This window comes from Varroa jacobsoni, unplaced genomic scaffold, assembly GCF_002532875.2.
Source record: "Varroa jacobsoni isolate VJ856 unplaced genomic scaffold, vjacob_1.0 scaffold_1207, whole genome shotgun sequence".
NCBI lineage: Eukaryota > Metazoa > Arthropoda > Arachnida > Mesostigmata > Varroidae > Varroa > Varroa jacobsoni.
The window spans coordinates 24,392-51,787 of NW_019214109.1; the positions used below are offsets into that span (position 1 = coordinate 24,392).

At 36.9% G+C, this 27,396-nt stretch overlaps 1 protein-coding gene across 4 annotated transcripts; it reads right to left on the reverse strand.

Annotated features, from left to right (window-relative positions):
- Positions 1-114: 114 nt before the first annotated feature.
- On the reverse strand, positions 115-26,699 carry LOC111267656 (long-chain-fatty-acid--CoA ligase 4). 4 transcript variants are annotated; one of them, XR_002684765.2, is made up of 18 exons: positions 22,765-26,699; positions 12,857-13,059; positions 12,455-12,562; positions 11,980-12,093; positions 11,754-11,837; positions 11,435-11,493; positions 10,970-11,054; positions 10,686-10,776; positions 10,143-10,267; positions 9,933-10,020; positions 9,397-9,530; positions 9,029-9,244; positions 8,613-8,783; positions 7,979-8,251; positions 5,178-5,351; positions 4,520-4,771; positions 3,806-4,236; positions 115-3,411 (listed from the first exon to the last, which is right to left on the reverse strand). XR_002684765.2 is itself a non-coding variant. In XM_022846025.2 (17 exons), the coding sequence occupies exons 2-17, from the start codon at positions 12,902-12,904 to the stop codon at positions 4,066-4,068; spliced, it is 2,193 nt and encodes a 730-aa protein (XP_022701760.1). In that variant the 5' UTR covers positions 12,905-13,059; positions 22,985-26,699; the 3' UTR covers positions 115-4,065. The 4 variants fall into 4 exon arrangements, 3 of the variants coding, with proteins under 3 accessions (XP_022701760.1, XP_022701759.1, XP_022701761.1); XM_022846025.2 differs by having other exon boundaries at positions 115-4,236; positions 22,985-26,699; XM_022846024.2 differs by having other exon boundaries at positions 115-4,236.
- Between the last annotated feature and the right edge of the window lie 697 nt (positions 26,700-27,396).

The following is a 27,396-nucleotide window of genomic DNA, read 5'->3' on the forward strand; positions in this document are numbered from 1 at the left end:
AGCCTTTTTTCAAAGTCGGCCAGGGTTGTGATTGTGTGTGATGATTGCATTCTTGTTCCCAGTTATTTGCCCCTACCTACAAGATTTACAGCAGTAAACCAATGGAAACACAAATAGTAAATAACGTTTCAGTTTATTCTCCGTTCCTGTTTAACTATTAAGAAGATAACTATTATTGTACACAATAATTTATAGTATTTTCATTTTTCTCAGTATCATCATAACGATAGTTGCCAACTATTGCTACCGATCCCCTTGCTGCTACTGTTTGTAGTGTGGTATAATGCTACTGACACCTCAGTTTATCATCTATAAAAGTGGCAATCATTGACAACAGCAGGTATATTTATCTGTATCAGCTCTAGTCATAACAAAAGGACTTCTCCGTTTGATTTTAAACTTGTTTCGGTGATAGCGCTGTGGGTAACGTGTTTGTCAGCTAAACTTATGTTGGTGATCCAGACGCTTTGCACACTTTGTTTTGCGTTGGGAGCCAAGCCTTTGAAGCGATGGTTAGCGGTACAGTCATGAAACGTAAAAAACGAAAAGCTAAGGTGGTAAAACTTGCAATTTCTCCTATCCCATAGCGTAGATATATATAGATTGGATATAATATGGATCCCATAGTGTAATATATAAATAAATAAAAATAATTGTACTGTCTTCCTGCAAACGGGTAGACCTTATATAAATATAGGTTGATTGAATTCGAGTATGGTACAGACCGTAGCCTTTTTCGCCTATACGAGTTATATAAATACTGGAATTACTCCTCGAATTGTCTGAATTCGACGTTGATTTCGAGTTGCTTTTTTTGTTTTTGATAAACATCGTATTGAGAAATAAATTTGACAAAGGCACATATGTTATTGAGTGCATCGAAAGGGTCGATTTTAGCGCGATAATTGCTCTATGAGCTATCAATATAAGTGAAAGTCATCTCTATATAATCTTTTTAATCTCTTATGTGGATTATTGTGAGTTCAGAATCAAATCACATAGATGCATCCAACTATGAATTAAATAACAAAAACAGCCTCAATTCAAGATGATAAGAATAAATAAGGTAAAAATAATCAATGTCAAAAATTTAACAGTCGATTCAAGCTTCTGCAGTCGTTCATACATGTTGACAGGTTTTACAAACTGGGAAAAAGGGCTTGCCACACTTGTGTATTTAACAAATGGGAGAGAGGGCTTTTGAGGGGTGCTTGAATGGATAAAATTGTTTCACCGCACATCGCAACGAATTTATGTTATACTGAATATCCGTACCACCTATCCAACTATCACGACTGATGGCCAACAGGATAAATTTAAGGCTGGAATATTTCGCAATATTCAGTAATACTCTTTTCATTCACATACACAAATTAGCACCAGGCTGGCTATTACCAGTTCATGCAATGACTTGGGTCACCATGTTGGTTTCTGGGTCTATCTGACGCCTGCTTTTTATTACGTTATACCCATTATACAGTTGCAACATGGTTTGTCTTTTTCCATTATGCATTTAGTTCGACATTTCTGCTGAATCAAGCATCACCGTAAACTAGGCTTTCCTACAATTTCGGTGCACACAGATCAAACGAGGAAAAAATAAGCCTTTGACCAAGAAAATAAAACATCTGCAACAAGTACTAAAATATTGCCTACTTGTTACTGTACTACTAGAATCACTAAACTAACGTCTATTGGCCCCGTTCTGCCTTTAGATGATACAATTATTGTAGTATCAGAAAAAAAAGCAAACGTATATGCCACGTAAAAAATCATAAAAAGATGAATTAACACTTTATATTATGAAAGCTATCGTTACCCATAAGTACTTCTGTTGATTATATTGAAACCATTAACGATTACCTACCAAAGAAAATTAGTGCTATCCACTATGCTTTCACAGATGATGATAGCCTATTATATTCTTTTTGGTTTTATGTCTCATTTTACTGGAATTCCCTCTCTTCCATGACTGAATTCATTAAATTATTATAGACAGGAAATTGTTTTCATTTATTGTCAATATCGTTGTTCTTATTGTTTTATTTTCCCTTCGATTTTAAATAGGATGGGAAATAATGTAGTAACCAGCCAAGTTTTACCTCCATTATTAGCGTGCATAGTAATTATCGTGCATTGCTGTTATATTCCACTTACTGAATAATCGATCCCATTCTCACGTATAAAACTGTTAATATGAAGGCTGCATCAACTAACCCATAAATTAACATGCAAGAGTCGCAAACCTTACTTACACTTACAAGATCAACTTAATTAATATTGGTTACTATTAAGTGCCTATAAATATGTCACTCGTTAGTCAACAACTCCTGTAATACTTCATATATGTTCTGTGTACTATATAATAGTAATAATAAGATAATGTACGAACGCGCACATGCAATATATATATATGCATCTGCACAGGTCTTGAGGATAAGGTGTAAGAATATATATATATATATATATATATCTATAGATTCCAACAATTGATGCAATCTATTTATCTACTGATCCTCGTAATTTTTTTCATTTAGATGTATTGGCTACTACTTAGTCGAACCGATCAAAGTTAGTTGATAGTTATCGACGAATACGAAACTTGCACAGCACTCACGCTTTTCCTGTTATCCATCAGCTTAGCACTTCCTACCTTAATTAACCAGACGTAATACTCCGATTTTACAAGACCTATCTTTCCTGTATTTGTTACGAAGTTGAGTTAAGTGTTACTATCTTGTTTTGCTAACAGCGGAAGGGGAGAGAAGCAACAAAAAATACTTACAAGAAAACAAACAAAAAATAGATCGATATAGAATAATTGCCATCATTATATAATCAAATATAAAACTTTCTGCACTCTTACTCTTTTCCAATCCCCCGCCTTTCCGCTTTCTGATATAAGACGACAATAATAACGCTCATCTGATCATATTAATTTCAATATATCTCGTTGTCTCGAAGATTCGTTCATCATCAATCCCTGCACAGAAGTACCTACTCTGTGTACATTTTCATACACGTTTCTATTTTCCGTAAGAACGACAATAGCCAAATATATGAAGGGAACATAAGAGAAATATACAGTATTCCAGTGTTTAGCTAATTCGCATATTGATATATAGATCGCACCACGTGTGGTGTCAGTGTACCTGACTAAGAAATGTTTTCGACGACAATTTCCGCGGAAACTGTATGCACTTAACATGTAATCATCTGTCTTTATTTGTGCTTACTCGCTCTACAATCAATATACTAAATAACACGCAAGTAGATCCAATAAGAACACTCGACGATCCGCCACGAATCAGGACATGCACACACAGACACCCACTTAAATCCATACAAATAGTCTTCATGGTTGCAGCATGGTCTGTTACTGTATGCGCCTGTCGCCTTCTTCTCTCATTCCTAAGAGTATAGTAAAAAACAATGTCTATTCTTTTGTCTATGCTACTGACAATGCCTGATATATATATATATATATATATATATATATATATATATAGGTGTACTGTATATCTATATTTATGTGCGTAACACTCGAATGACTGTTGCGGAAATTCTTAATCCAGATTCATATAGGCGTAGGGCACAACATCGGACGATAGTAAATTCAACACACTTATAATAGTGAAAATATTCTGTTATCTTCTGCGCAGAAAGCAGTAAGCGTGAAGAAAAGGCAGTTATCGCTCATTTAGAGCTAATAATTGCTTGGTCATGCGTCAGCGTACTTATTTACTCGAGATAACCCGCGCGTGCGAGACCTCAAGTAACAACGAGCTTCTGAAGAGTACCATACCTTTTCTTTTTAAAGTTTACTGGTGAAAAATCGTTCAGATAATGCTATCTTATTTATCTTGATCATGTATAATGTCCACCGAAATGTCAACGGCAACGTCATCGCTACCACGCATTCTTCATACAGAAACACACATCGTGCTGTATGCAGAGCTGTTTTGTTGGTTGGTCGCTTTTTCCTTCGACATTGAATGTGGTTGTCTGATTCACGTCCAGGGGAAAAGAAGTGAGGACGGAAGCTTGACTGAACTGACTCTGGATCTATGATGGGTACGAGAACTTGAGTCCCCAAGTGTTCTTGGCGTTGCCAGTGGGGGAGTACATGTCGTCAATGTCTGCCTGATAGAACTGCTGGAGTTGCTTGCGACGGATCTTAAACGCCGCGGTCACCAGTCCGGTGTCGGGCAGCCACTCTTCTGTGCACAGTTTAATCTGGAAACGCCAATATAAAGATAGATTAAAAATTCATAAAGGATTCCTCTCTAATAGCATTGAAACAATTCGGTTGGGTAAGCAATTGTTTTATTTTTCATCGCCTCTCTATTATATTTTATTAATGCTGTTCATGCCCATTACTAGCATAACTATGCGAAATCATCCTTTGGAAATTTGTTTAGGTTAGGTTGTTCTATCATCCATGCTAATATTTTTATACCAAAAGTTCACCTGAGTTAATTTAGAAGTTACAGTAATTAGTACCAGTAATATTGTTCACCTTGGTGGGAATCTCTGTTTTGCTAAGGTTGGCCTTTTTTCCATGTTCGGCTAATTGTTGAATTACGGCTCTCACAATATCTGGGTCTCGATAGAGTCGCCGGAAATCCGAAGTATCTTTGTTGAGTGTGACGGCGAGAGCCTGAATGGCCTTTTGATTCGGTGCTATTAAGGCGACCAAGAACGTGTGAAATGAACTAGCGTATACACAGATATTTTCCACCAAAGGACATGTCTTTAATTCCGTCTCGATCTGTAAAATGAAAGAAAAACCAACATCACTAGATAATCACACTTAGTTAAGTGCTAAAATACTGAACTAAATCAATGCGTCGGGTGAAGCTACCAGAAAAGATCCTACAGGCAGATCTTGCGAGCTTTTGATTTTTCTGTTCACACCAACGGTGCGCCCAAACATCTTCAAACAAAATTGGTCCTTTAGCCTGAGAAGTGCTTCGTGTTCTGATAGCCTTGCCCGATCAACCGATTTGCTTCCGTTTTTCAGCTGTAAATAAACTAAGCGTAGCTTGAAATCAAAGAGTAAATATGTATATTTCACGTTTCCAAATGACCTATATTCGTCAACTTGCAGCATGACAAGATGCATCTCGCAGCCTATTATTTTCCTGCAATAATGAATAAAAAGATCTGAATCTCACCTTTCCAAGCGAGATATATTCACCAAACTGTAGCTTAACAAGATCCTTCTTGCGATCTATGATTTTAATTGTTCCATCTGGAAACATTTCTCCGATATCTCCGGTGTAAAACCACCTGATTCCACCTTCCTCACGGAAACATTCCTGCGTTAACGCCTCATTTTTATAATACCCCTGCAATGTCAATAAAAAAAAAAAAAATAAGAAAAGCAATTTACTACATTATCCACCCAGTGGCCAAAACATTTATCACCTATATACGAGGTCGTTCAGTGTGAAACGTAACTTTTTCACAGTCTTAGTTATTTCCTATCAAACTATGCACCACTATTACCTATATCCTTTAACTATCTGAATGGCGCCTTCCTTGTCCCGCTGTTTATGCAAGGCTACTGGAACATCAAAGTCGATGAAATCTCAAAGGAGAATCCCGATATGTTCAAATTTAAATGTGTTTGACGAACTCGTCGATCGTAATCTGTGGAAGCAATGATCGAGAATCTTTAACTGAATCTCCCGCATTTTTGCGTGTCAAATCGAGCATTGCTGAGCAATAGGAGTTGTTTACCTTTGTTCACTAATGTTAACCGCTTAATGAGAAGTTATCCTCTGATTAAGTTAGCATATTCTTTGATTGTTGGCGTCATACTTCGGTCATAACAGAAAAATCAGGACTCATGAAGCTGTAGTAGCTTCTACCTGCATTGGACCACGAAGGACACATCTTACGCTTTTCAGCTTACATTTTCTTTAGCGTAATGTCCCGCAAGATTAGTTCCAATCATCCATTGATGTGACGGTCTGCGATCATTGTGAAAAATCAATTTTTTATCACAAATCACAATTCGGCGGAGAATTTGTCACTGCTAAAACGTAAAAGTCTAGAGATACAGGCATGCCTATGTCTCCGTTCTTGAACTTCGCTCAAATCATGAGGCAAATCATGGTCCAATTTTTTTATTTCGACCGAAATTACCAAATATGGACTTTTTACATATGCCAAATTTAAGGGCTAACATTGGGGTACTTTGAAAATAGACTGGCTTCTATTACCGGTCCGTTATTTAATTTTACAGGAGGTTCTCCATAAAACACATCTTCTAATTTAAAATAATCCTTTAAAGTAATCTCTTCAAAGCTTCGTAATTCAACGACTCGAAGCTTCCAGTAGTAGAACTTTTCACTCAATATAATATATATACGACGAGCTTCCTCCGCCGCTTTTTCGAGATAGAAGTTACATTTGTAAACCACTCAAATTCTCTAGTTTTCTACAATGCGCTAAAATCCACAGTGACAACACTCCAGTGAACAGAGTCAGATCTCAAATAATATAAGCACAAAAACCAAAGTAAAGTATCAGACCATTAAAAAATAACGTCGTCGTGAAATATAACGTTTCATACTGAACAACCTAATATTAGGTTTATACTTTTTTTAATTGTTTTTTCGCTTTCCATCTTTAACTTTTGCTGAAGGCAATATTTCGTCGGAGTATCACATATCGATAGAAAAGCTTTTGCTTTGTTTTGCAACGTCTTCGTCGTCGTCGTCGTCGTCGTCATTACTTTCTTGTAATAAAAGCATTTACTCTGAGTTTGGTCTTTAAAGTGGTGTGTCTCGTCAAGCAGCATTTTCTACACTTCTTTTTTGTTTTTAAGTGAGATCAAAAGAGCTGTCGAAAGAACTTGAACTTGACTATCCAGAAGTCGGTAGCTGTGTTCAGAAATAGTGTCCTTAATAAAAGGGTACCCCACTGGACTTTTCTGGTTTAGGGGGCTTAGTTTGAATTATTTTTGAAGGATAATAATTGATAGGTACGTCTATTTGTCTTTATTATCGAGTTTTCAGTAAATCAGCCTGTTCAAAATCTTGCGCTTGCTTAGTAAACAAGTAGAACTCGTGTCCGGGAATTTCAAAAAGCAGAACACAGGGCATAGCCGGAGGACGTATTTGTAGATCAGTTCAATTCAAGTGGCGCCAAAAATTTACGTAATAGATTATTCTTGCATACCGTTATCAGAGGCTGAAAAACGTGGCCAATAGGTTCGAAAAGGATCAGTGTCTTTTAGCATGCTAAACATCTTGCTGTTAGGGTTAATAACTGTGAAAAGAAGCGAGCGGGTGATTATGGGTCCTCGTATAAACGTGAAAAATACATAGATGTTTTTGATGATATAACAGTAATAGGTGTTATCTTAGATCAGATCAAATATAGACAGTGAAAGCGGTTTGCATCAAATATTAAGAGAAAAGAATATTAGTACCACGTAAGTCACCTTTCAGCTTTGAGTTGCATTCAATAAGAAAAACAAATGAGGTATATATGTATGCAGAGGTCACCGTTAGAGGAGAGTCCGAGTGGGCGCAGCAGAAAGCGTAATATCTAGTAAATGGCACAAGAGCCGATGCATATAGGCGACATATGTCTTTAATCGTACGTGGCAAATACCATCTCGATTACGTTACGACTGTGCAGGAGAACGATACCACAACAGAATATTAAAGGGGATGAATAATCCATAATTATTTATTGGTGAATAAAATAAAGTGAATCCGAAATGTTTTTTTTTTTTATCAAAAATAGAAACCTTTCATCAATGTGATACGACAGAAACTATCGCTCTAGGCAAATGCTATTGATATTTTACTACACTAGATTAAAAGAATTATTACAGACAGTTATTACCTATGTATTAACCTATTAACGAAGCTTAAATAGCTCAATCTTATGATACGCTCCTTTAGGAAAGAGCATAACCGGCGACGACAAATAACAGCCTTTGCACGCGCTTGCATACCTTAGTGACTGATATTCCGCCGACCACAATCTCTCCTCGGGGATTAGGTTTATCGATGGCATGGTAACCTGCCTCAGCCCAGTCGACTAATTTGATGTAGTTGCCGGTTATTGGAGCGCCGACTCGACCATAGCTTTTATCATTTCGTTCCATAATGGTAGCTCCAGCCGCAGTCTCGGTCAGGCCGTAACCTTGCACGATATCGCAACTGAGGGCTGCTTTGATGAATTCATGAGTGTCTGATGAAAGAGGTGCAGATCCACAGGGAATCACCTATAGAAACGGTTAAGGGTAGAACGCATAAATTTACGTTCACATTGTCTCGTACCGGTGCAGGAACAATCGTTATAAGATAATAAAATTGTTTTTTTTTTGTTCATTTTTTTAACGCATCCGCCACTTACTTAGCTTGGATCTTATATCCATGAGCTGGCCATATGTTTTTATTCATGTTCATTTGTCCTCATTGCAATCACTTAAATTACGTCCATAATTTCTTTCTACACCGACCTATTGAGATTGCAATGGATGTCGAACCAAATTGTTATCTCAAATAAATTAGTTGCAACTGAAACGTAACGTGGCAATTTACAGTATTATTCATGACATCTATAACTCGATTATGCGATTTTACCTTCAGTGCTCCGCCAAGGAGTGCTTTCATTTTCGAAAACACCAGCTTATCTAAAATAGGAGTTCCGTATCCGAATTTCTGCCACAGCGTTTTATAGCCAATCACATGGTGGAAGAAGTTCTTAGCAAAGATACCTTTGCTTTCAGCAACCTCTGTAATGCTTTTGCGAACCTGTTAATACAGAAAGTGTGAAACTTACGTTCATTCATGTGAATGGACCATGACTCTTACGGTATTCAGTCATTCGCACTTCTTTTTGCTATGACTGGTTTTGCATCTTGGCCACTTTTATAAATCGTTTTAATAATAACCACTACAAATGACATACTATAATTTTGTTTATGGCGTTAATTGTATGTCGCTCTCCCAACTGAGTAAGCAAACAAATGCTGAAACGCAATCCTTTGTTATCATACCCTGTCGAGGATAAGCGGCACGGCGACCATAATGGTTGGCTTGAGCAAAGTAGCGTCGCCCTTGCCACCAGTTTTTATTCCAGTTGATTTGTCGGTGAGGGTTAACGGCGAAGAATAGCCGATGCGGGCTCCTAATGCGAATGAAAGAGATTCACACGCCAGCTCTAGCACATGGGCCAGGGGCAAGTAAGCAATGTAGGTATCCTCTGGACACACCTAGGGTAATTGAAACAATGTGTCATTATGATCTTTGTAGCTTGTGCTTAGCAGTGTTTTGCAGAGTATGAACAGCTTCGAGATTCTCTACCTACTACTTAAAAGGTATGAATCAGAGTCGGTTATGACGTAGGCATTACATGGACACTTACAAAAGAAACAACTGGATAAAAGCCTTTTGTTGTTGCGACGATGTTTCCTTGAGTAATCATTACTCCTTTGGGAACTCCGGTCGAGCCTGATGTGTACATAATAATGCCGATGTCATCTGCTGTCGGGACCTCGCCTAAAACAGTTGCACAGAACTGTTGTACTTTCAAGACACATTTTCAAATGTGTCTTATTCTAGATAAATATTATCATCCCCGTGTGCAAACTTCCCCTAATGGTTGATTTTGTTTTCGCACTAATTGTTTGCATGATCGCATCTTTAGCAAGTTCAAGCCTTTACTGCATTCTTTGCCATTATAATAATGTCTCGTTTTCACCTAACAGGTTGTATTTGTACAGTTGCAGCACAAATCAAACTAATCCTAATAAAAGCGCTGAATTCGCTTTAGCAAGAGTATCGATTCAGTATTGCTTAAAATTCGTTACTTGTTAAACGTTACCAAAAAACCGACATGAGAAAATTAGCCTTTGTTCCTTCATTGGAAGATGTAAAAGTTGTGGCAAGAGTGTTGGTTACCTTTCAGATCTCCAGAGGCTGACTGCCCAAGCATCTCGAGTTTGGAAAACGGGTACAATTTAATCTTTCCCATCGGATTTGGTTTCACCTATTTTATATAAAACATACGAATGAGCAAAATTAATACACCAGACTTTCATACGAAACTTCAATCATGGAATTCTACTAACGAAAAAACAGTGTATATTTTCAGAACAGCTAGGAGTATACCTTTACGATCGGATTCTCCATGTAGATGACGGTCTCGAGGAGCGGCATACGCGGCATTAGTTTGCCAATCTTCTCTAGAAGATCCTGCGACGTAACCAAGAACGTTGCTTCCGTCTCATTTATTCCTACGGGTTAAGCGGTTCAAAATTATATAATTCGATATGTCTATTTAATAAAAGCTGTTTCAATAATAACGGTCATATAAAATATAGTTGGTAATCAAAGCTTGACTCGTGAGTTTTTCCTTCGTATAGTTTCATTAAAATAGTAAATTATCACTATTATGCTACAAATGCTAATTACCTTAGCTGCCACATAAACAAATGCCTCGAAATAAATGCGCAACTGCGGTCAAATGTCTTAATTGTCAGACACTTAGTTTTCGAGATTATTTCCGGTATTATTAGTTGACACTCGGCCTTCTTTTCTCTTATCTATGATACGATTTTTACATGAAACGTATAGGCACGTAGAGACGAAAGAAGCCAGTAGCCCTAACTTATATCCCTAATCTTCAAGTAGCTAGAATTGATAAATACGAACCATGTAGGATGCCTTCCTCTCCAAGTGTAGCATATAGTGTAACCACAGGAATATTAAGACGAAGACAGGCTTGTGCAGTTAGCATCCATTCCTGTTACATGAAAAAATCGCTTAATACCGTCAACACTTTTCAAGTAAGTTCGTTCGTGGGCCGCCGGAGACTACTTACTCGCATTTTTGATTTAGGTTGTATTTATAAACCACACGGTAGTTGGTGCAATAAACTTAAGCCGTTTCGAATAAAAAAATTAGAACATATAATTTTCTATTTGCGTAATATGTACCTGACGCGTCTCCGCAAGGATTACGATGTTCTGTCGCGGGCGAATTCCAAGCGACATTAGACCTCGGCCTATTAACTCAATTTTTCTATGATAGGAAAAACAAGACAGGAATTATATCGTTAAATATGCTGGTTTTCACGCAGTTTGTTTTCATAGTAGTATACGAGAAAATAAAATAAAAGACAGATCTAAGAAAAATAAATTTTCATCTACGCCACCTACATCAAGCGCGTATAATAATAAGCCAAAGTACAAAAAAGGATAACGTTCACAAAAGAGTACAAAGTGTAAACAGAAGTTGCTCAGGGGATATACGGATACTTAATGTCGAACTGGCGAAAGAAGAAGGTGGCTACATAATATGGCAATAATATTTTTCTATTTATAACAGCACTGGCTTGGTGCACGTCAATGTACTGCTATACGTACAGCTCATTATTCTAACAAATAAACTATTACCCTTACTTGTCCATTTCCTTATATGTAATCCATTTGTATTCGCCGAGAATCAACTTTTTAAACACCTGAAAATTATAATGGAGAATTAATTAAGTTCATCAGAACTAAGACAAAGCTGCGAATAATGCCATCGTAATTTCGCCGGCGAGCTTCGATTTAACTGACTACAAGGTTTAAGAAGCAACAGGAAATAAATTATCCAAATCTGAACCATTAATTATCAGTAGTAAACAGATACGACAAAAATGAGTTTGTCGTAATTTTTACTTATTATATATGGATAGTATAAAAAGCAAATTATGACCGAACCCCAATAGCGGTTTACCTTTCCGTCCTTCTGTTTCTCTTCTTCCTCCCCGAAAATTTCGCGAGTTCCCATCGCCGGGTGGTCCGGAAATTCACGAATGGCCTTAAAGAAAATACGAGCGACTTGTGTCATTGTATAGGGGGCGAGTATATTACGACGCTTTGCTTGTACCTCATAAAACCAGCTACGAATCACTACAAGTTTCATTAAGATGCGACTGCATGAGCAACGGACTCACACTTACCACTCTGAAGAGCTGGTCGACAGTCTCAATGTCCTTAAGCTTGCCCAAAGAATGAACTTGTTTGCGTACCCACGGTGAATGAGGGTTTTCTGGTATAGTCGGCTGGGCAAAAATCTGACAAATCATGTAGAAAAGCGTTTAGTGAACGATCTGCGCAAGCATATAATGCAACGACCATTGCACGAAGATTGTAAAGGCGAGAACTTGTACTCTTAGCAGCATGTTTGAAGGGCCAGTTTCCTTTCTGGTTACCATTTTTTCCTTCTAAGCTTTTCGTACATATGTAGATAACGAAGAATAGGTCTAAGGAATAATATGTACTGTGTATTCACATCCCCAATGATATAAGAGATAACATCTATCATTATTTCTTACTCTGGAATGTATAAAGTCCAGAGAAGATTTCACCAAACAGAGACCCTTTTAATACTGTCACAGCCTTGCTATTTCTGTTCGAAATTTCCAAATATCTCACCTGTCGGCTATCTTGCCAATGCTTCCAGGGAGCCTGTATTGCGGTGTAAAGTGGTAACGTGACCACATCATAGATCATATTCACCCCTTTCAGAAGACCCAGGGCCACCTAAAAGTGACGATAAGAGTTAAGCCGAAATTATTTTAACTGAAATTTTCTATCGGAAATTTCTATTAAAACAGTAAACGCTATAGCTGTAAAAAAATTGCACTGTCTAGTATGTGGAATCGGGTTCCTTATTAAAACTGAAAATGTAATAACGATTATTCTTACTATCATTATTATAAAATTAGCAGTCTACCTTCGAAATTACGCTGAATAAATTTGATTTCAAATTAAGCCCGAACTTTGATCGGCTTATCTATTACGAATGTTTTGAATTTAACGTGCGTGCATATATACCTGTTGCGTGGGGCTAAGCTGTGCTACTTGTGCGGTGCTGCTCGACATTTTGACGATTATTATTACCTCCACCGAGAGCCACGAAAAGTTTGTTTTCGCTTGCACTTAGTGGCAATGTATATTTTTCTTTCCTTTTGATTCAGTTCCTGAATATGCGTACATTTACGCCCATATAAATAGTTGAGATTGCACCGGATGGTTACCTGATGAAAAACAATTTACTACTCAGTAGGTATTTTTATTTTCAAGTCGTATACAAATAGCAATCAAGCCTGATGATTGCCTTGTTATATTAAAATTCTGAGACAATCTACTTCCAGAATTAAGAAAGCTTACCCTACTCTTGATTATAAATTAAGAATCTGAAAATGTGCAGTTTTCAACAGTAGTTCTAGCAAAATGTATGATAAATGTAGGCAAAAGTACTATGATGCATCAAACAATGCATTAATTTCTCCATAGTTAAATGTTTAGGTGAATACAAACTGTCGTCTCTGTGTAAATTTTTCGAATTGTTAACGATTCAAGTCCCTTTTCTGAGCAGATAAGATATTTATAGGATACTATTTACGATCAGAACTACTGTTGAAGAATAATAAGATAAGTTTAGCTGAGGCCGTTTTGACCTTACAGAATCCTGTACTTGGCCTTAAGACGCATATTTTTACGACTCTAGATTGAACCTTCCACTTGCGTTTGTAAGGCGTATATAAAGACTTGTGTTGCTAAGTTTGGGAATAATGTAATGGAACGATCAAACAATTAATTTAATGGTTAACTAAACCTATCCCTTGCTGAAGTAACACTCCAATGTTTCGCGCGATGTATCGCTAGAAGTACACCCTTGTACATTCTTTAAAAAGAAGAGACGAAACCAGTCGCAGCCAATAAGACTTCTTATTGTTTACCCTTATTCATTCGGCTAATTCTATTCATCCTTACGCCATAATATACAGTAGAAACTGATCCTGCTTGACTTCTTAAATTAAATACTTATGGAAGTTGAGAAAATTTTTTAAGTTCCCTGCACGCATACTTTATCGCCGTTGTTTCCTTCAACAAACGCTGAATTCACGCATCGGTTCATTGCCTACTTTCTGACAAGAGAGCCGTGGGCTAAAATCTAATCTTGGCTTACAGTTTTATGTATTCACTACTTGTAAATGACATTTTCCGTCGGTAACCTGGTTTGGTTTGACTAATCGGTTGTGAATGGCCTGACATTTCTTGCCAAATTACTCAACTATGTAAATATCATTACATACGGTCTTGCACTTGCATGTTTAGCAAAGGGCAATATTAGTATGCTAGCATTTGTTAAGTATTAACAATTGGTAGCATACTTACACCGAAGTTGTTTTTTCCCCACAAAGCTACACAAAAAAGAAAGGTATTTTACCTAGTTTAATCATTTTTTTAGTTAATAATTTAGCAGTGTTGCATATAGCGATCAGTTGAACAAAACTAACTGCCCATTTGTTCGCAGTAGTCGACAACTCGCAGGGGTTGCATTGCTATTAATTTCATCCAGTCACAGTAATAACGCATTATACGTCGCACTTCTCTTATTAACAGATGATCTTTAAAATACGGTATTCGATGTTTTTAACCAGATTACGTTAGCCAGCAGCAGATTTGTTGCAGTCGACGGTGAGAGATGAAACACTTATTCCGATAAACCTGGGCGTCAAATGATAAACACGGATAAGAACAAACCGCAGCCTAAGCCAACTGAGCAGGCAGGAGATTCTTAAATATAGATTTTTAGAATGTATCATTGGAATTCTTACGGTATCGAATAGGCGATGTTTCAATGAAATAGAATAGAGAATAGTCATGTGGAGCGAGAACTAACTAGCCAAATGCACTTATGCATAAAGTAGATATATCTCCTTAAACAAAAGTGTATTTTCTTGGAATCTGAAAACTTCACATACGAATCGCAAACACAAGAAGACTTGGTTGTAATGCAGGTGTCTTTGAAGCAGACGAAAATGCACTACAGTACGACATTGAACGTGCAGTACAGTAGTAGTTTCTCGCTAAGGTGCTCGTAGTACGAAAAAGATATCTATCTATGTATAAACTATAATATTCCTATAAATTTACCATATTAATTAGTTGGTTTGTTGAAACAATATATAGTTTTTGGTCAGTTTCTAGATCTACACCAGTTAGCCATAGCCTTAGCTTTTAACGCCGCCAACCTAAAGCCTGAAAATAATTACTTTCTGTCAATATAAAGTTTTAATCTGCTCAAGCAAAATCGCAACGACTCTTTCTTAAATAAATACTAAGCGTCAAGTTAGTCGTTTCCTTATTTTTATAATACCGCTTTATTTCTTAATGGCACATAGAAACTAAAATTAAGGTACCCACGTGATCCTTGTAATTCGTAACTACTAATGTATATTTCACCACAGAGTTGACTACTTTTTACACTTGACAGCTCTTCATTATGTAAAGTTGGATTCATTCTATTCACCGGTTTTTTTGTAAGTAGATGTGTAGATCCAGTTTATAGGAGCTTGCCATGCTTTTAGGCTTTAGCTAGCGTTTTCTATCTGCGCAATAGAAACCAGCGAATTTAGACCATCACCTGTTAGTAATTCAGTCTATACTCAGTTTATTCTAAAAGAAATTATTGATAAGTATCAGATACAGAGCAACGCATTACTTTAGGTATACTCGCTGTCTGTAACAGGTTTGTCAATTCCAAACTTTCATTTCACTTAGTAGTGAAACACGTAAATTACTATACTGGCATTTTTAACCGATTGATGCGCGTTCTAAGCGGTAGCCGTAACATAGGTCTAAAAATATAAATGTCTCGCACTTAAAGTTCGAGATGATATGTGCTGGCTTATAACACTATTTTAGCCGGTCCTTGATTACCGCTAACAAATTAGACTAAGCTGACAGGATGATTATTGCAACATTCATCACAGGAACATATACAGACAAGAAAGAGCAACAGCACAATGGAAATAGACCAAAGCTATCGCACAGGTGCAGTGGCCGTTAGGCGAACAAGTTTTGCTCCGGGAGCATTAACAGATGTTAGTAGCGTATTACATTTTCTTGATTATATATAGTACTTTTTCACAGATTAAAGACAGATAATGTAATTTCCATCTAGTGTAATGAACAACTAATGCAAACACATCAAATTCGCCCAACTTAGATTGCCAGTTGCAAGTCTTAAGCGCAATAACAGTTACTTAGAAAAATATATATCTTATAATGACATAAGTACATAATTTACCTAGATCAACTTGTTTTTCAAAACCAACTTGTTTTACAGCACATTCAGTATAGCAAATAATATTGATTGGTATGATTCCACACACTATCATTATAATACCACTACTACTAGTTTACATATACAGCATCATAACACGAAGGCAGATCTTAACGTAACTCTAAAGAGCACAATCCTTACATTGTAGGAAAGTTTGAAAAATCATTCATCGTCGTCATCACCATCAAATTGCATATTATAGTTACAAATATATATTTGCCTACAACCTGTTACACTTACAATAAATAAAATATAGAAGCGTTCTCCAATAAACGATCATGTTGGTAAATGAATAATTGCATCGTGGTAGCGGCAGGTCCATGCATTACACCGTACTACGGCTATTAGTATGGACAATAAAATCATTACTTCTCTACACAGATGAAGAATCAGTATTAAGTCTAGTAGACTATATAAAAGAATACTGTTCAAGAGCTACGGGTAACTATATCAGAATCTTCTGCACGGAACTTGTTCAGGGGTGGACTGCTCAATGTGGTCTGTCCTTGCTCCGTAACGCTCCATGTAGCTTTACAACTAAGTAAAAATCTAAGTACCTAAAGTATTCACGCATCATATTCAATAGTGAAAAAAAAAAAGTAATTTTTGATAGGTGAAACCAACATAGCGGTTGTTATACATTACGTAAAATTTGTGTTACAACTTTTTTCGTAAGTTAAAAACACAGCGACTAGGATTGGTTAAAGACCTTTACAAAATGGTGCATATCCCATATGTTCTGATAGAAGATTAAAAGATCAGTTTGAAAAATCTATGAAGCCGTTGACATCTTCCATAATCATACGAATGGAGCATCAAAATTATCACAGAATTCGAAAGTTCTGTTACATTAAATATAAGAACGCTTGTGAGGCTAAAAAATCACAGACTTATTTGCTTTGGCCGATCCATTATCCATCCGAGCACACCATTTTCCTCCTCTGCGTCGTCCTGCCATATTGAGGTCACGCTATTTAAATTAAGGAAAACGGAAACGTTTGTTACATCGAACCGTCAACATTGTCGCTATCTCAAAGCCATACGTTTTTTGATTTATTTATTCAAGTGTCATAACTTACATTTTGGTCATATAATACTCATTACACATAAATTACTATGCTCGTCATAGCTGGTTGTACTTTATTAACAACAGAGTTTCTTATTGTAACGGTAGCAGTCGCCTTCGGTTCGAGCCTCGGCCATAGGAAAGGGAGTGAACGATGACACTGAACATGTATGCGTAATTAATGAGATAGCAGAATGATTATATCATAAAATAACGCAAATTTCAACGTTCTCTCGAAGCTGTCTAAAATGACGATAAAAATCAAGTAAATGTTGCATTGAGCCTAAGACTAAATAAAGCTCGGTTCGAAGGGACTTTAATGGCGCTAAATCAGATGCTCAGCTGACTCGAAGCTAAAAGACGAGACTGAAATATTTAGATTGATTATTCCTTTTCCGGCACATAGCACGTAATATTTTGCGCAGTATTTTATGTTTTAGGAGCTTTATATATATTTAAGCTGAATAACGAAAGATCAATTAGACATTAAATAGGTTAAAAACAACATTGTTTTCCTGTGAGCTTCATCAAACAGCGACTGGACAGTCGAAAAGCTGAACAAACATCCACACAGAAGACTATGAACGTTAGAAAAAAACGTCGAACATGAACTTGATGATATCGAAACAATTCTAGCAACGTAAAATACCATACGATAGTCGCAATCACACCTCGATTAGCGACAGAACTGACATAAATTCTGTTGATAGCTACTATAAATGTTCACACGACAATTTTAGGCTACGTTTTTATTACTGTAACATTCGTGTTTAGAACCTAATATCCAGGTATGTCGCAATTGTATGTAGTAGTGTTTCGTAAAACAAGGCATTACAACATACAAGATGCGCAAAAAGGCGACCGTTCACTTGCAACAGCCTTCGTGAGCTCTTTGCCCCTTTAACTTGTGCCTTGTGACTGTCTGGTATCTTTTCAACCTATAGTGTTTAATGGGGTATATGTGTGTATACTCGTATAAAGAATTCGAACCAGTGAGCCCACTAACTTTTTTTGAACTTTTTCCACTCATTGCTAACAGTTTCGTAAACGCGCTCATGCGAAACTAGCACTGTCAGAAAAAACCTTGTTCCAACGAGGATGTGAGTAAACTCGTAGTTACAATAAAAAACAATGCATCATCATCGGAATTTAAAATGAGATCAGCTCTATCAAAAACTGTACCAAAGTTCAAAACCTTCTTATTGTTTGAGTTAGAAGGTCCTGCTGTTTCCAGTCTATATGTGCTTACTGAAAAATCCGAGGAAAATTTCTATAAAGCAAACCGGAGGATTCTAAAATGGGGTTTAGATTTGGAGGGTTCAACAACTCTGAACTGTCCAAGGGTCCATTCCCGAATATCTTTAGTTTTTGATACAGAAATTAGCCACCGTATTCGATATAAAGTATATATATGCCTCTCGGATTTGATAATCCCAAAGATTAGCCTTTTTGCGTTTTTCATCTTTAGGCCATTTAAAGCCGTTGGGATGTTGATCCCGCTGGAATTTTTTTATAGCATATTTACCTGATATTATCACCACTCTACGCCTATCAGTGTCACCTAACTCACAACTACTATTAGAAAATTGTTTGTACGTTAAGAAGAAACATTATGAAATTATTATAAGAAAAAATGGTTAATGAGCAGTTTAGGCCCCAGATAGGCGGCATAATTAAGATGAATGGATTTTACATTAAATAAATAAATAGTGTGTGCATGTTTTTGTTTCGACCTATTTGAAGAAAGAACGCATAGTAGGTTTGAACGCATTGCGCGGAACTTCTAATCATCTTTTCCTAAAACAAACTCGGCAAAGTGTATAGAATGAAAATCTGTACATAGTTCGCTCGAAGCGATAGCATCACCAATTAATTAAATGGATACGGAGTAATAAGTAAGTAGATGAATGGATGAAATAGTGGATAGATGGGCATTCCTCAATGTGATGCCGTCTTCCTCTGACTCTTTCTTTGTTTGCCGCTAAGTGAAAACCACCTTCCAGCAACGCTGAACCAGCCATCCAGGATAATATTTGCCGAGGGTTATTCTAACCTTGTTTGTTACTTGCTTTATAGCACCAAACCAGCGATCCACCCTTTTTATAGTGAAAGATGACTAGTGTATGAAATTCACAATGCCTTTATATTAAAAAAATGCATTAGTTAATAGAATATATCAACGCAGTGGCTTGAACGACTAATTTATGGCTCAAAAAAGAGCAAAAGTTTTCGGTTAAAACTCCGCCAAGGACATTACTTGATTAAACAAACAGCATATTGCAGCATAAAACGTAAAATAGGTCCAATGATGACATGAACATTCATGGTTTTAATTGATTGGAACTCTTTGTTTTTATGCGAAGCGAAAATTCACTGAAAGGCAACAGCGATAAAACGCAGCGCCGAACAAAATTATTTGCATAATCTGAAACTGACTCTGCACTTGATATCGCAGAGATTGTTTCAATGCCATCTCATTTGGGTAGGAATTATACCTAAGGAGTAAGGCCAAAGTAAAATTAAATGAAGTGTAAACGTAATCAAATTACAACTGATCAATACAGCAGCTGCACAAAAGATTAGTTTGGCCAAAAAATGTTTACACGTACATTCTATGTGACTCGTCTGATTATCCGAAGGTCACAAAATGGTTCTATACCAAATGTCAGAGGACAACACGATATTATCAGTGGCAAACGGCTTTTTTTTTGCGTAAACCACGTTACCTTATGTCATACACAGAAGTACCCGTGAGCATCCGTTGGGCTCATTTAATGAAATTGTCGAGTTAGCAAGGTATCAGAAATACGTTGCCGACGATATTAAGTTACTGGCAATACGTGGTTTTGAACTCAAATCGCCACGCTAAACTTACGGGGATATGTTTCAGCATCGCATGCTCCGAGAACATTACGTTAAATGATAAGGTGTGTCAACCAGTAAATACAATCCTACGAACCGAACCGCTTCCATAAGGTACTACTAGTAGCAGTGACGCGGACCCAGGCTTGTAATGTAGCCTGGGGGAAGATGTTTGTATTATAAACCATTATTGTATATTCACTTACATATTTAGGTTCCAGCTCTGGCTTCGACCGTAAACAATTCTACAAATGTATCATGCATATGAAGTTTACTAAAGCTACTGTACAAGCATATTATAAAATTATACCACATTTATGTTACACTACATATTGTTTAAATAAAATATTTAACAACCATTATTATTTTAGGTATAATAAATGAAAGATAAAACGGTAGAATTCTCGAGAAACCCCATTCCCGAGAAATATTAACCCTAAAGTACACGCAAGTTATTTGTTTTTTGTAACTCTGTGATAGTACACTTACCAACTTGTTCTTGATCTGATTCCAAAAAGGTACACAAAACACTAAAAACAACAACTAGGATTTACTTAATGCATTTATGTTCTAAACAGCTGTCAATATTCTCTGTAATGATTCATTTGAGTAAATGTAAAACATAATTCTACTCCAGAACAAAAAATACCTTGTTTGTTTCTCTGAACTTATCGCAAGGTTGAGGCAACATATGACTGAGTAGAATGCATTTACCTATTATTTAATACAAATAACAAAAAAATATTACATAAAATACGTGATAATATCTGTGATTAAGCTATGACACAAAGCCAATGATTGAATAGATTTGCCCTTGTGTCAAATGTCAAAGCGAGTTGCTCTTAATTCTAAACCGTAAAATGCGCTTTTCAAATATTATTATTTTGAGAATAAATCCATTCTAAATAAATGTGTCGTAGAAACTAAGACTTTAACATCCCCTTTGATATATATATATAACATGGTTACTAGGAATCTAGACAATTACCAAAACGCAAATAGATGTTTTTTGCTATCGAATGTAACCACACTAAAACTCTCATAGTGAACACGCTGTGAGAAAAATTACATCCAAGCATAGTCTATTAGAGAAAGATGTCCAAGAGCACTCAAAACCTGAGCCATTGAATAAGACGGGTTTCATACTTCATTTCGATAAAGGAAAAAGCTGTTGCCGAGATTTGAAGGATCTGCATTAGTAGATGTGATTTGAACTTGCCAAAAAATTACGTGGTCTTGTTTTTTCTGTTCACATTGTCATTTTCGTAGTAAGACAACCGAAAAATGATCATCCCCTGTGCTATATAAAATTTCGTCTTATTACGTATTTGCCAGAAAGTAATAAAAGCAACTTCTGCCTGTGACTTAGCCAGAAGATTGGCTGCTGTATATAGTTTAGTACTGTATGTCAAACACTGATTTATTTATGCTCAGAATACACTAAAATAATCAAACATGTGAACACTCAATTGTATTTTGTTGGCCATGCCTTGGTAGTTTAAAATTAACTATCTATTTTAACTTCCTGTACAAATACAATGGTTGATACAGATCGTGACGATTTTGTATCTCAAAAATTTTATTCCTTTGTCTTTAATAACCTTAATACGTGCATTAAAGCAAAAATATAATATGGGAAGGCGCCGGTCAGAACGGATGTATCCAAATTCATATAAATAACACTACAATTAAACCACCAGTATCGTTGCGCAATTTAATAACATGAAATATTATTATTGCTATCAGAGATAGATCGTTAGGACTTAACAGTTAACAGATGCAGCTTTTTGATTCAATTGAAAAAGTGTACCACAGGCATCACATGGTGAACTTTATCATCTAGCGAACTTAATTTGAAATGGTAATGCAAACTTTCGCTTTTTTACCATTTTAAGTATCGTACACGTAATTGTCAGGCAGATATCGCGCACACACAGATTGAATAATCGTATCAGAAACAATTAAGTGAAAAATGCCAGAAATACCATTAATACAATATGATGTCTTAAACTAGTTTCATTAAACTAATCTGTCCATCAGCCACATGTGCATATTTATTAAATGCGCAGTCAACATGTTCGGCTAATGCAAAAATGAGTATGTTCAATATTCAGAAACAATTCGCCTTCTTGTAATAATAGAAAGAAACTCAAAACGAACGTTAGATGGTCACGTAAATGTATCCAGAATCCCGCCGGCTATACACGCGCCTTAAAACAGTCATCACTGAGTTTCCCGTTAACGCACCGATGCTAGGGTGGATGTTTTACTGTGTATGGAACCACCTTTTTAGGGGCTATTTTATATGTTAGTCTACTGAAGCGTATGAAGGCGGACGACAGTATGGTTGCCTCGCCGCTACGCAAAAAGCGGAAGAAGACACTCGGAAAAAGAGGAGGAAGGGCAGGAGAAAAAATAAGAAACTATGACGGCTCCCGACGACGATGACGACCGAAATAGCGTAGCCACGAATAGCCACGCGCGAGTATCACTCGAACTACGATTGGAATTCTAAATATATTATGATTATTATCATTACAGGCACGTATGCCGACTGAATAATCAAGCCGAATAATAAATTCAGTAATTAATCATCAACTAACTGTATGAGTGTCATCTACGGACTTCTCAATTCGTTCTTTACTTTTCAGCAGCGCCGTTTTCTCTATTACTGCTTACCGTTATTGACAGCGTCAGTTGCACCGGTAACTACTAAATGAGCAGACGGCTCGTCGATTGACTTCAACACTAGTCACAAATATTGAGGCCACATTAAAGGACACCCTGCGCAGAACACAGACTCGTATTACCGGTGTCTGAGCACCACACCATGGCCACAATTCAACTCTAATACGTCCAATAAGCTCTGAGACAGTATTGTTAGCAGTAGAATTCGTACTGTGATTATGATGAGAAGTTTGCAGGATGGCGACGACGATCGCGGCGGCGGTGGCCGAGCCTTTGTCTTTTGTTCTTTCTGCCACAGCGACCCCCAACTGCACCGACACCAGGCGCTACAATCAGTCAACCACTGGCTCGTCCTACCTGATCTGTGTGTTCGGTTCAGTTGACCAACTCACTGCTGCAACATTCTCTGCTGACGACGTCTTGGTAAAAAGCCGGCTTTGTCCACCTGCTAACACGTTCGACTGCTCTACGGAAGGCTTTAATGATGTTCGTTGCAGTCACTGCTACTTCTCCTCCTGTTTAGGATGCGACAAGTTGATGTCTACCAATACCACAACGATGGTTATCTACCGCACAAGTAGTGACGGTGGCGAATAAGGTTTACTTTCGTCTGTTGTTTGTCTAGTGCAGCACTACCACCAGTGCTGACGACTGATAGTAGTCGTTGTAGTGGGAGCGGCGGTAGTGTCAGTGCTGCTGCTCGCCTGTTTTGTTTTTGTTATGATCTCTCGTACTTTTCTATTTCTGATCACTAGAGGGCGCTAAGTTGACGACGTGCGGTGAGGATTTATGTTTCCGTGAGGTTACATAACTCAACCCACTAGATTTGGTGCAGTCTGCGCGCGAATCAATTAACTTCGAATTGCAAAAAAAAAATGTGTAGCATCTCTAGCTACAAAGTAGCATGTTTCTTACTGAATTGCCTAATGTTGGACGTGTCGTGTTTACAAAGTGTTTACAAACAACGTAACGCAATCAATCTCATACAAATGTCAAAAAAACAATACGTCTCTTTGATTGTTTTAGTAGCCTATGGTATTGCTCCAAGAATCCTAAATAATGGCCACGTAAAAGACATTGTGTTGAAAGTGTCCTTATATTTGATATTAAGCTTTCCGTAGCCAAAGAAATATGTAATATCATTAAACTAGGCTAAAACTTCTAATAGCTATTAACTAGCGTCGCTTGCTCAGTTTGCATATAATTGCGTGTATGCAATTAAAATAATAGTTTAGTGTATTTATATATGACTTTCGCGACGGAAGAGGTCTCAAATGATTACACAACATTTGTTATGGTAATTTTATTATACCTCTATAGTAATTTCCAAATAGAGTTGGTATTATTGTTATTACTGTTATCAACCACCACTGTGGTATACCCACTACAGTAATTGAGTCAGTCGGGATCGGGCTTTACATGGGTGGATTATTTAAGAAGAGATTTTGTTTTTAAAAGAACAAGTTTGCACTCGACCACACTGTACCGCCAGTATGGAACAACTATTCGACCATCGCTGTTTCATTAACCAAGCACAAGCAGGCAAAGGAAAAAGCAGCATGATCGTCTTGTGGTTTTTCGCACACCTCCATTGTATGCTTTTTCTGGTAGCAATTACCGAAGTACCGGAACATTGTTCGATAGAGTCTGCACTTATATCAACGATAAACGATCATACTTAATTACAATCATTAAATTTTACTGGCAACGATAGCATATAAAACTTAGCCAGGAACAAACAAGTATAGAACTAGGGCGCGGTTACCAGGGTTACTTACATATGAAGATTTGCCTCTGAAGTGAATTCCGCCCGGGAGTCGCCGTCTCGGAATTTGTGCGAATAACGAAATATTAAAAGAGTTGGTCGCAATGGATACGTGGAAAATTAGTTGGGTGTATGCAACCTTCCATATGTGGTTAAGGTGACTCAGAAGAGGAAAGAGCTGGAACCAATGGCTTTATTAGAGCTTCCAACATCATTATAACGTAGTGGTGTTGATTATGAATTACGAAGCGGCACCTCGCGAATATCGTCAGCGCATTTCCTGATATTTAGTGACACCTTGAACGGGTAATAAACTGCGAATCATTTGGCCCGAACCATGCAAGCAGCAGAGTTGGTAATAAAGCCCGGTCAACTCGGTCTAACGGATATTTTTTTTTGACAACAGGAGCGCCACTGATACAAAATACAAGCAGAAATACAAGCAACTTATAATACTACCATATAGAACGCTAATGACTAAAAGATGACGTTCAAAACGTATTCTAGTGGGCTTTCTTAAAGGGAAAGCAAGCGGGATAAAAAAAATTTACAATTAGGTACAAACTCTTATACGCTATACGATTTGCAATATGTAACTTTATTTACAATATTTAAGTCTGTGCCGAAAACGGCTAAGTGCCTAAACATTTTTCGTGAACAAAGTATGAAAATTGCTAAAGGTGCTAGAGTCCTGAATCCTGAATTAGAACAGCAAGGCAATGTCAATAGGATATCGCCTAAATTCGGGTGGAAGTAGCAGTGTCAATGGCTGGAAATCAAGAAACAAGAACTTTAATGTAATGAAGGGTTTCAATCAATCCCATTTATTATATACAATAAGTATCCTTTTAACAATGTATGGCAAACATGTAAGTTGCGTCATAATTCCGGTACATAGTACAAAATACGTTCCATAGCTCATGACACAGTGATAGAAACCACTATAGTTGGGGTGTTGAAACATTATTTCATATATAATAAACTAAAATATGTTATGTGGTAACTGAGTCATCACAAAGTGACATCACTTCAATAAATACATGAAATTACGTGAGAACCACTATTACGACTGTGGCAATGAGACCGTGTATGCGTACAGGTAGTTTTGCTTTTTCATCTTCTTTTATATCGAGTTACTGATTAAAAATAAGTAGCAGTGATAAATAAAACAGAAAGTATTTGGTTTAATTATGCTTGTTTTTTTACAAGTTCTAAGATGTAATTACTCGAAAATCTAGTTTCTATGATGGCAAGAATGTTTGCGTAAACCTAAAACTCTAAGTTTTCTGTTTGATATTATCCTAACCTTTACAGAAAGATTTCCAGCTAATAGTTAATGCCCTGGGGCCTACTGATTTAGTCTATTTCGTCATTTAATTTGTTTGAGGTGATCTCCTTAACCCAAAGGGCCATTGTTTCGCAATTCTTAGCCCTTACTTTTCTGAATCTCTGAATGCGAAAGTCTGATTTATTACAGCGACCTCCACTTCGTACAAGCAGCTGAGATCTTCGAAAACGTATTCATAATATCTAATTTAATGCTTTTCATACTCCAGTATTATTATGGATGACTGGGACTATAAGCAAAATCAGTGTGGCGATCGTTAAAATTTTCATCTTACACTAATTACAGAGACTATAACTAACGGTTATGCGCCGTGTATAATAACCTACTTTCTGCATTCACTAGGTGATCTAAAAGTTGGTATACGAGACTGCAGATTCAGATCAGCTTGTTCGATGGTATTAGAGACAAATTTGTTGCCATAATCGTGGAGACAGTTTTCGATAATGTTGTTGCTATTCGTGGTACTATATTTCCTCAGTGCTATTTCTCGCCGAGTTGTATAGGTATATTACTATGTTACTGTCTTATTTTTGTCTCACTTGTTATATAGAAATCCCTCAGATAAAAGTAACTAAGATAGGTAAAAGCTTTCTATGCAGAGCTCATACCGGAATAAAGAGGTTTCTCTAGATTTCTAATCTATGAAACTATGTTTAATATTTTATTGCATTTGCGGTATATATTATTTTTCGGAAATATACAATTGTGTATGAAATACCACATGAGTTGAAAATATGTGTTTGTACAGGGTAGTTTGTTCCTCTGTAAATAATAATTTCCAATTAGTGATTTGAATAAAATTTCCTGTAATAAATTAATAAAGATGTTTAATGGATCTTTAATCATCTATTTAATGGATGTTTTTTTCATCTCTACGGGAAGTGCTTCAAAACTTTTTACGGCCGAAAATCGTACATTCTGGGGTAGTGCTAACATTCTGCTTTTGTGGGTTAGCAAAAGGCTGAACAAAACAGACTCCAGCTGTGAAGAACAACAACCAAATTGACAAAATTTAAGTAGTATTTTTTTTAGCTGTGTGTTTATATCATAACCAATATTTGAAATGGCGACCGTTAGCCATAACATATACGTGGTACGAAAGAGTGACACAAGTTTTCGAAGTCATCGGTTACCTCCCGATTGTCGGTGAAAAATTTGCCTCAGTGAGAAGTATTCTCATGGATAGACATTTAGAACACTAAAGGAAGAGTTTTGTAGATGAGACCTTCCTCTTTGCCTTAGTAAAAGATATGAAGCCTGCTATGTCGGTTTACTGCGGTGGTCAGACGCAGAGAATGGTCACTCCTCAACCAAAGTGGTGACACCTCGGCTTTCATGTCGAAACAAGCACACATAACAACACCGTGATGTGCTAAATCAGTTGCCTCGTAGCTTAGACTCTGCGTAACCCATCCGATTATAAGAGTAGCTTCGATAATACCCGATATCTTAGAAAACATGTGTTACTTCTTTTTATCGGTATCAAGTATGTCTTATTCTTACTGGTCGT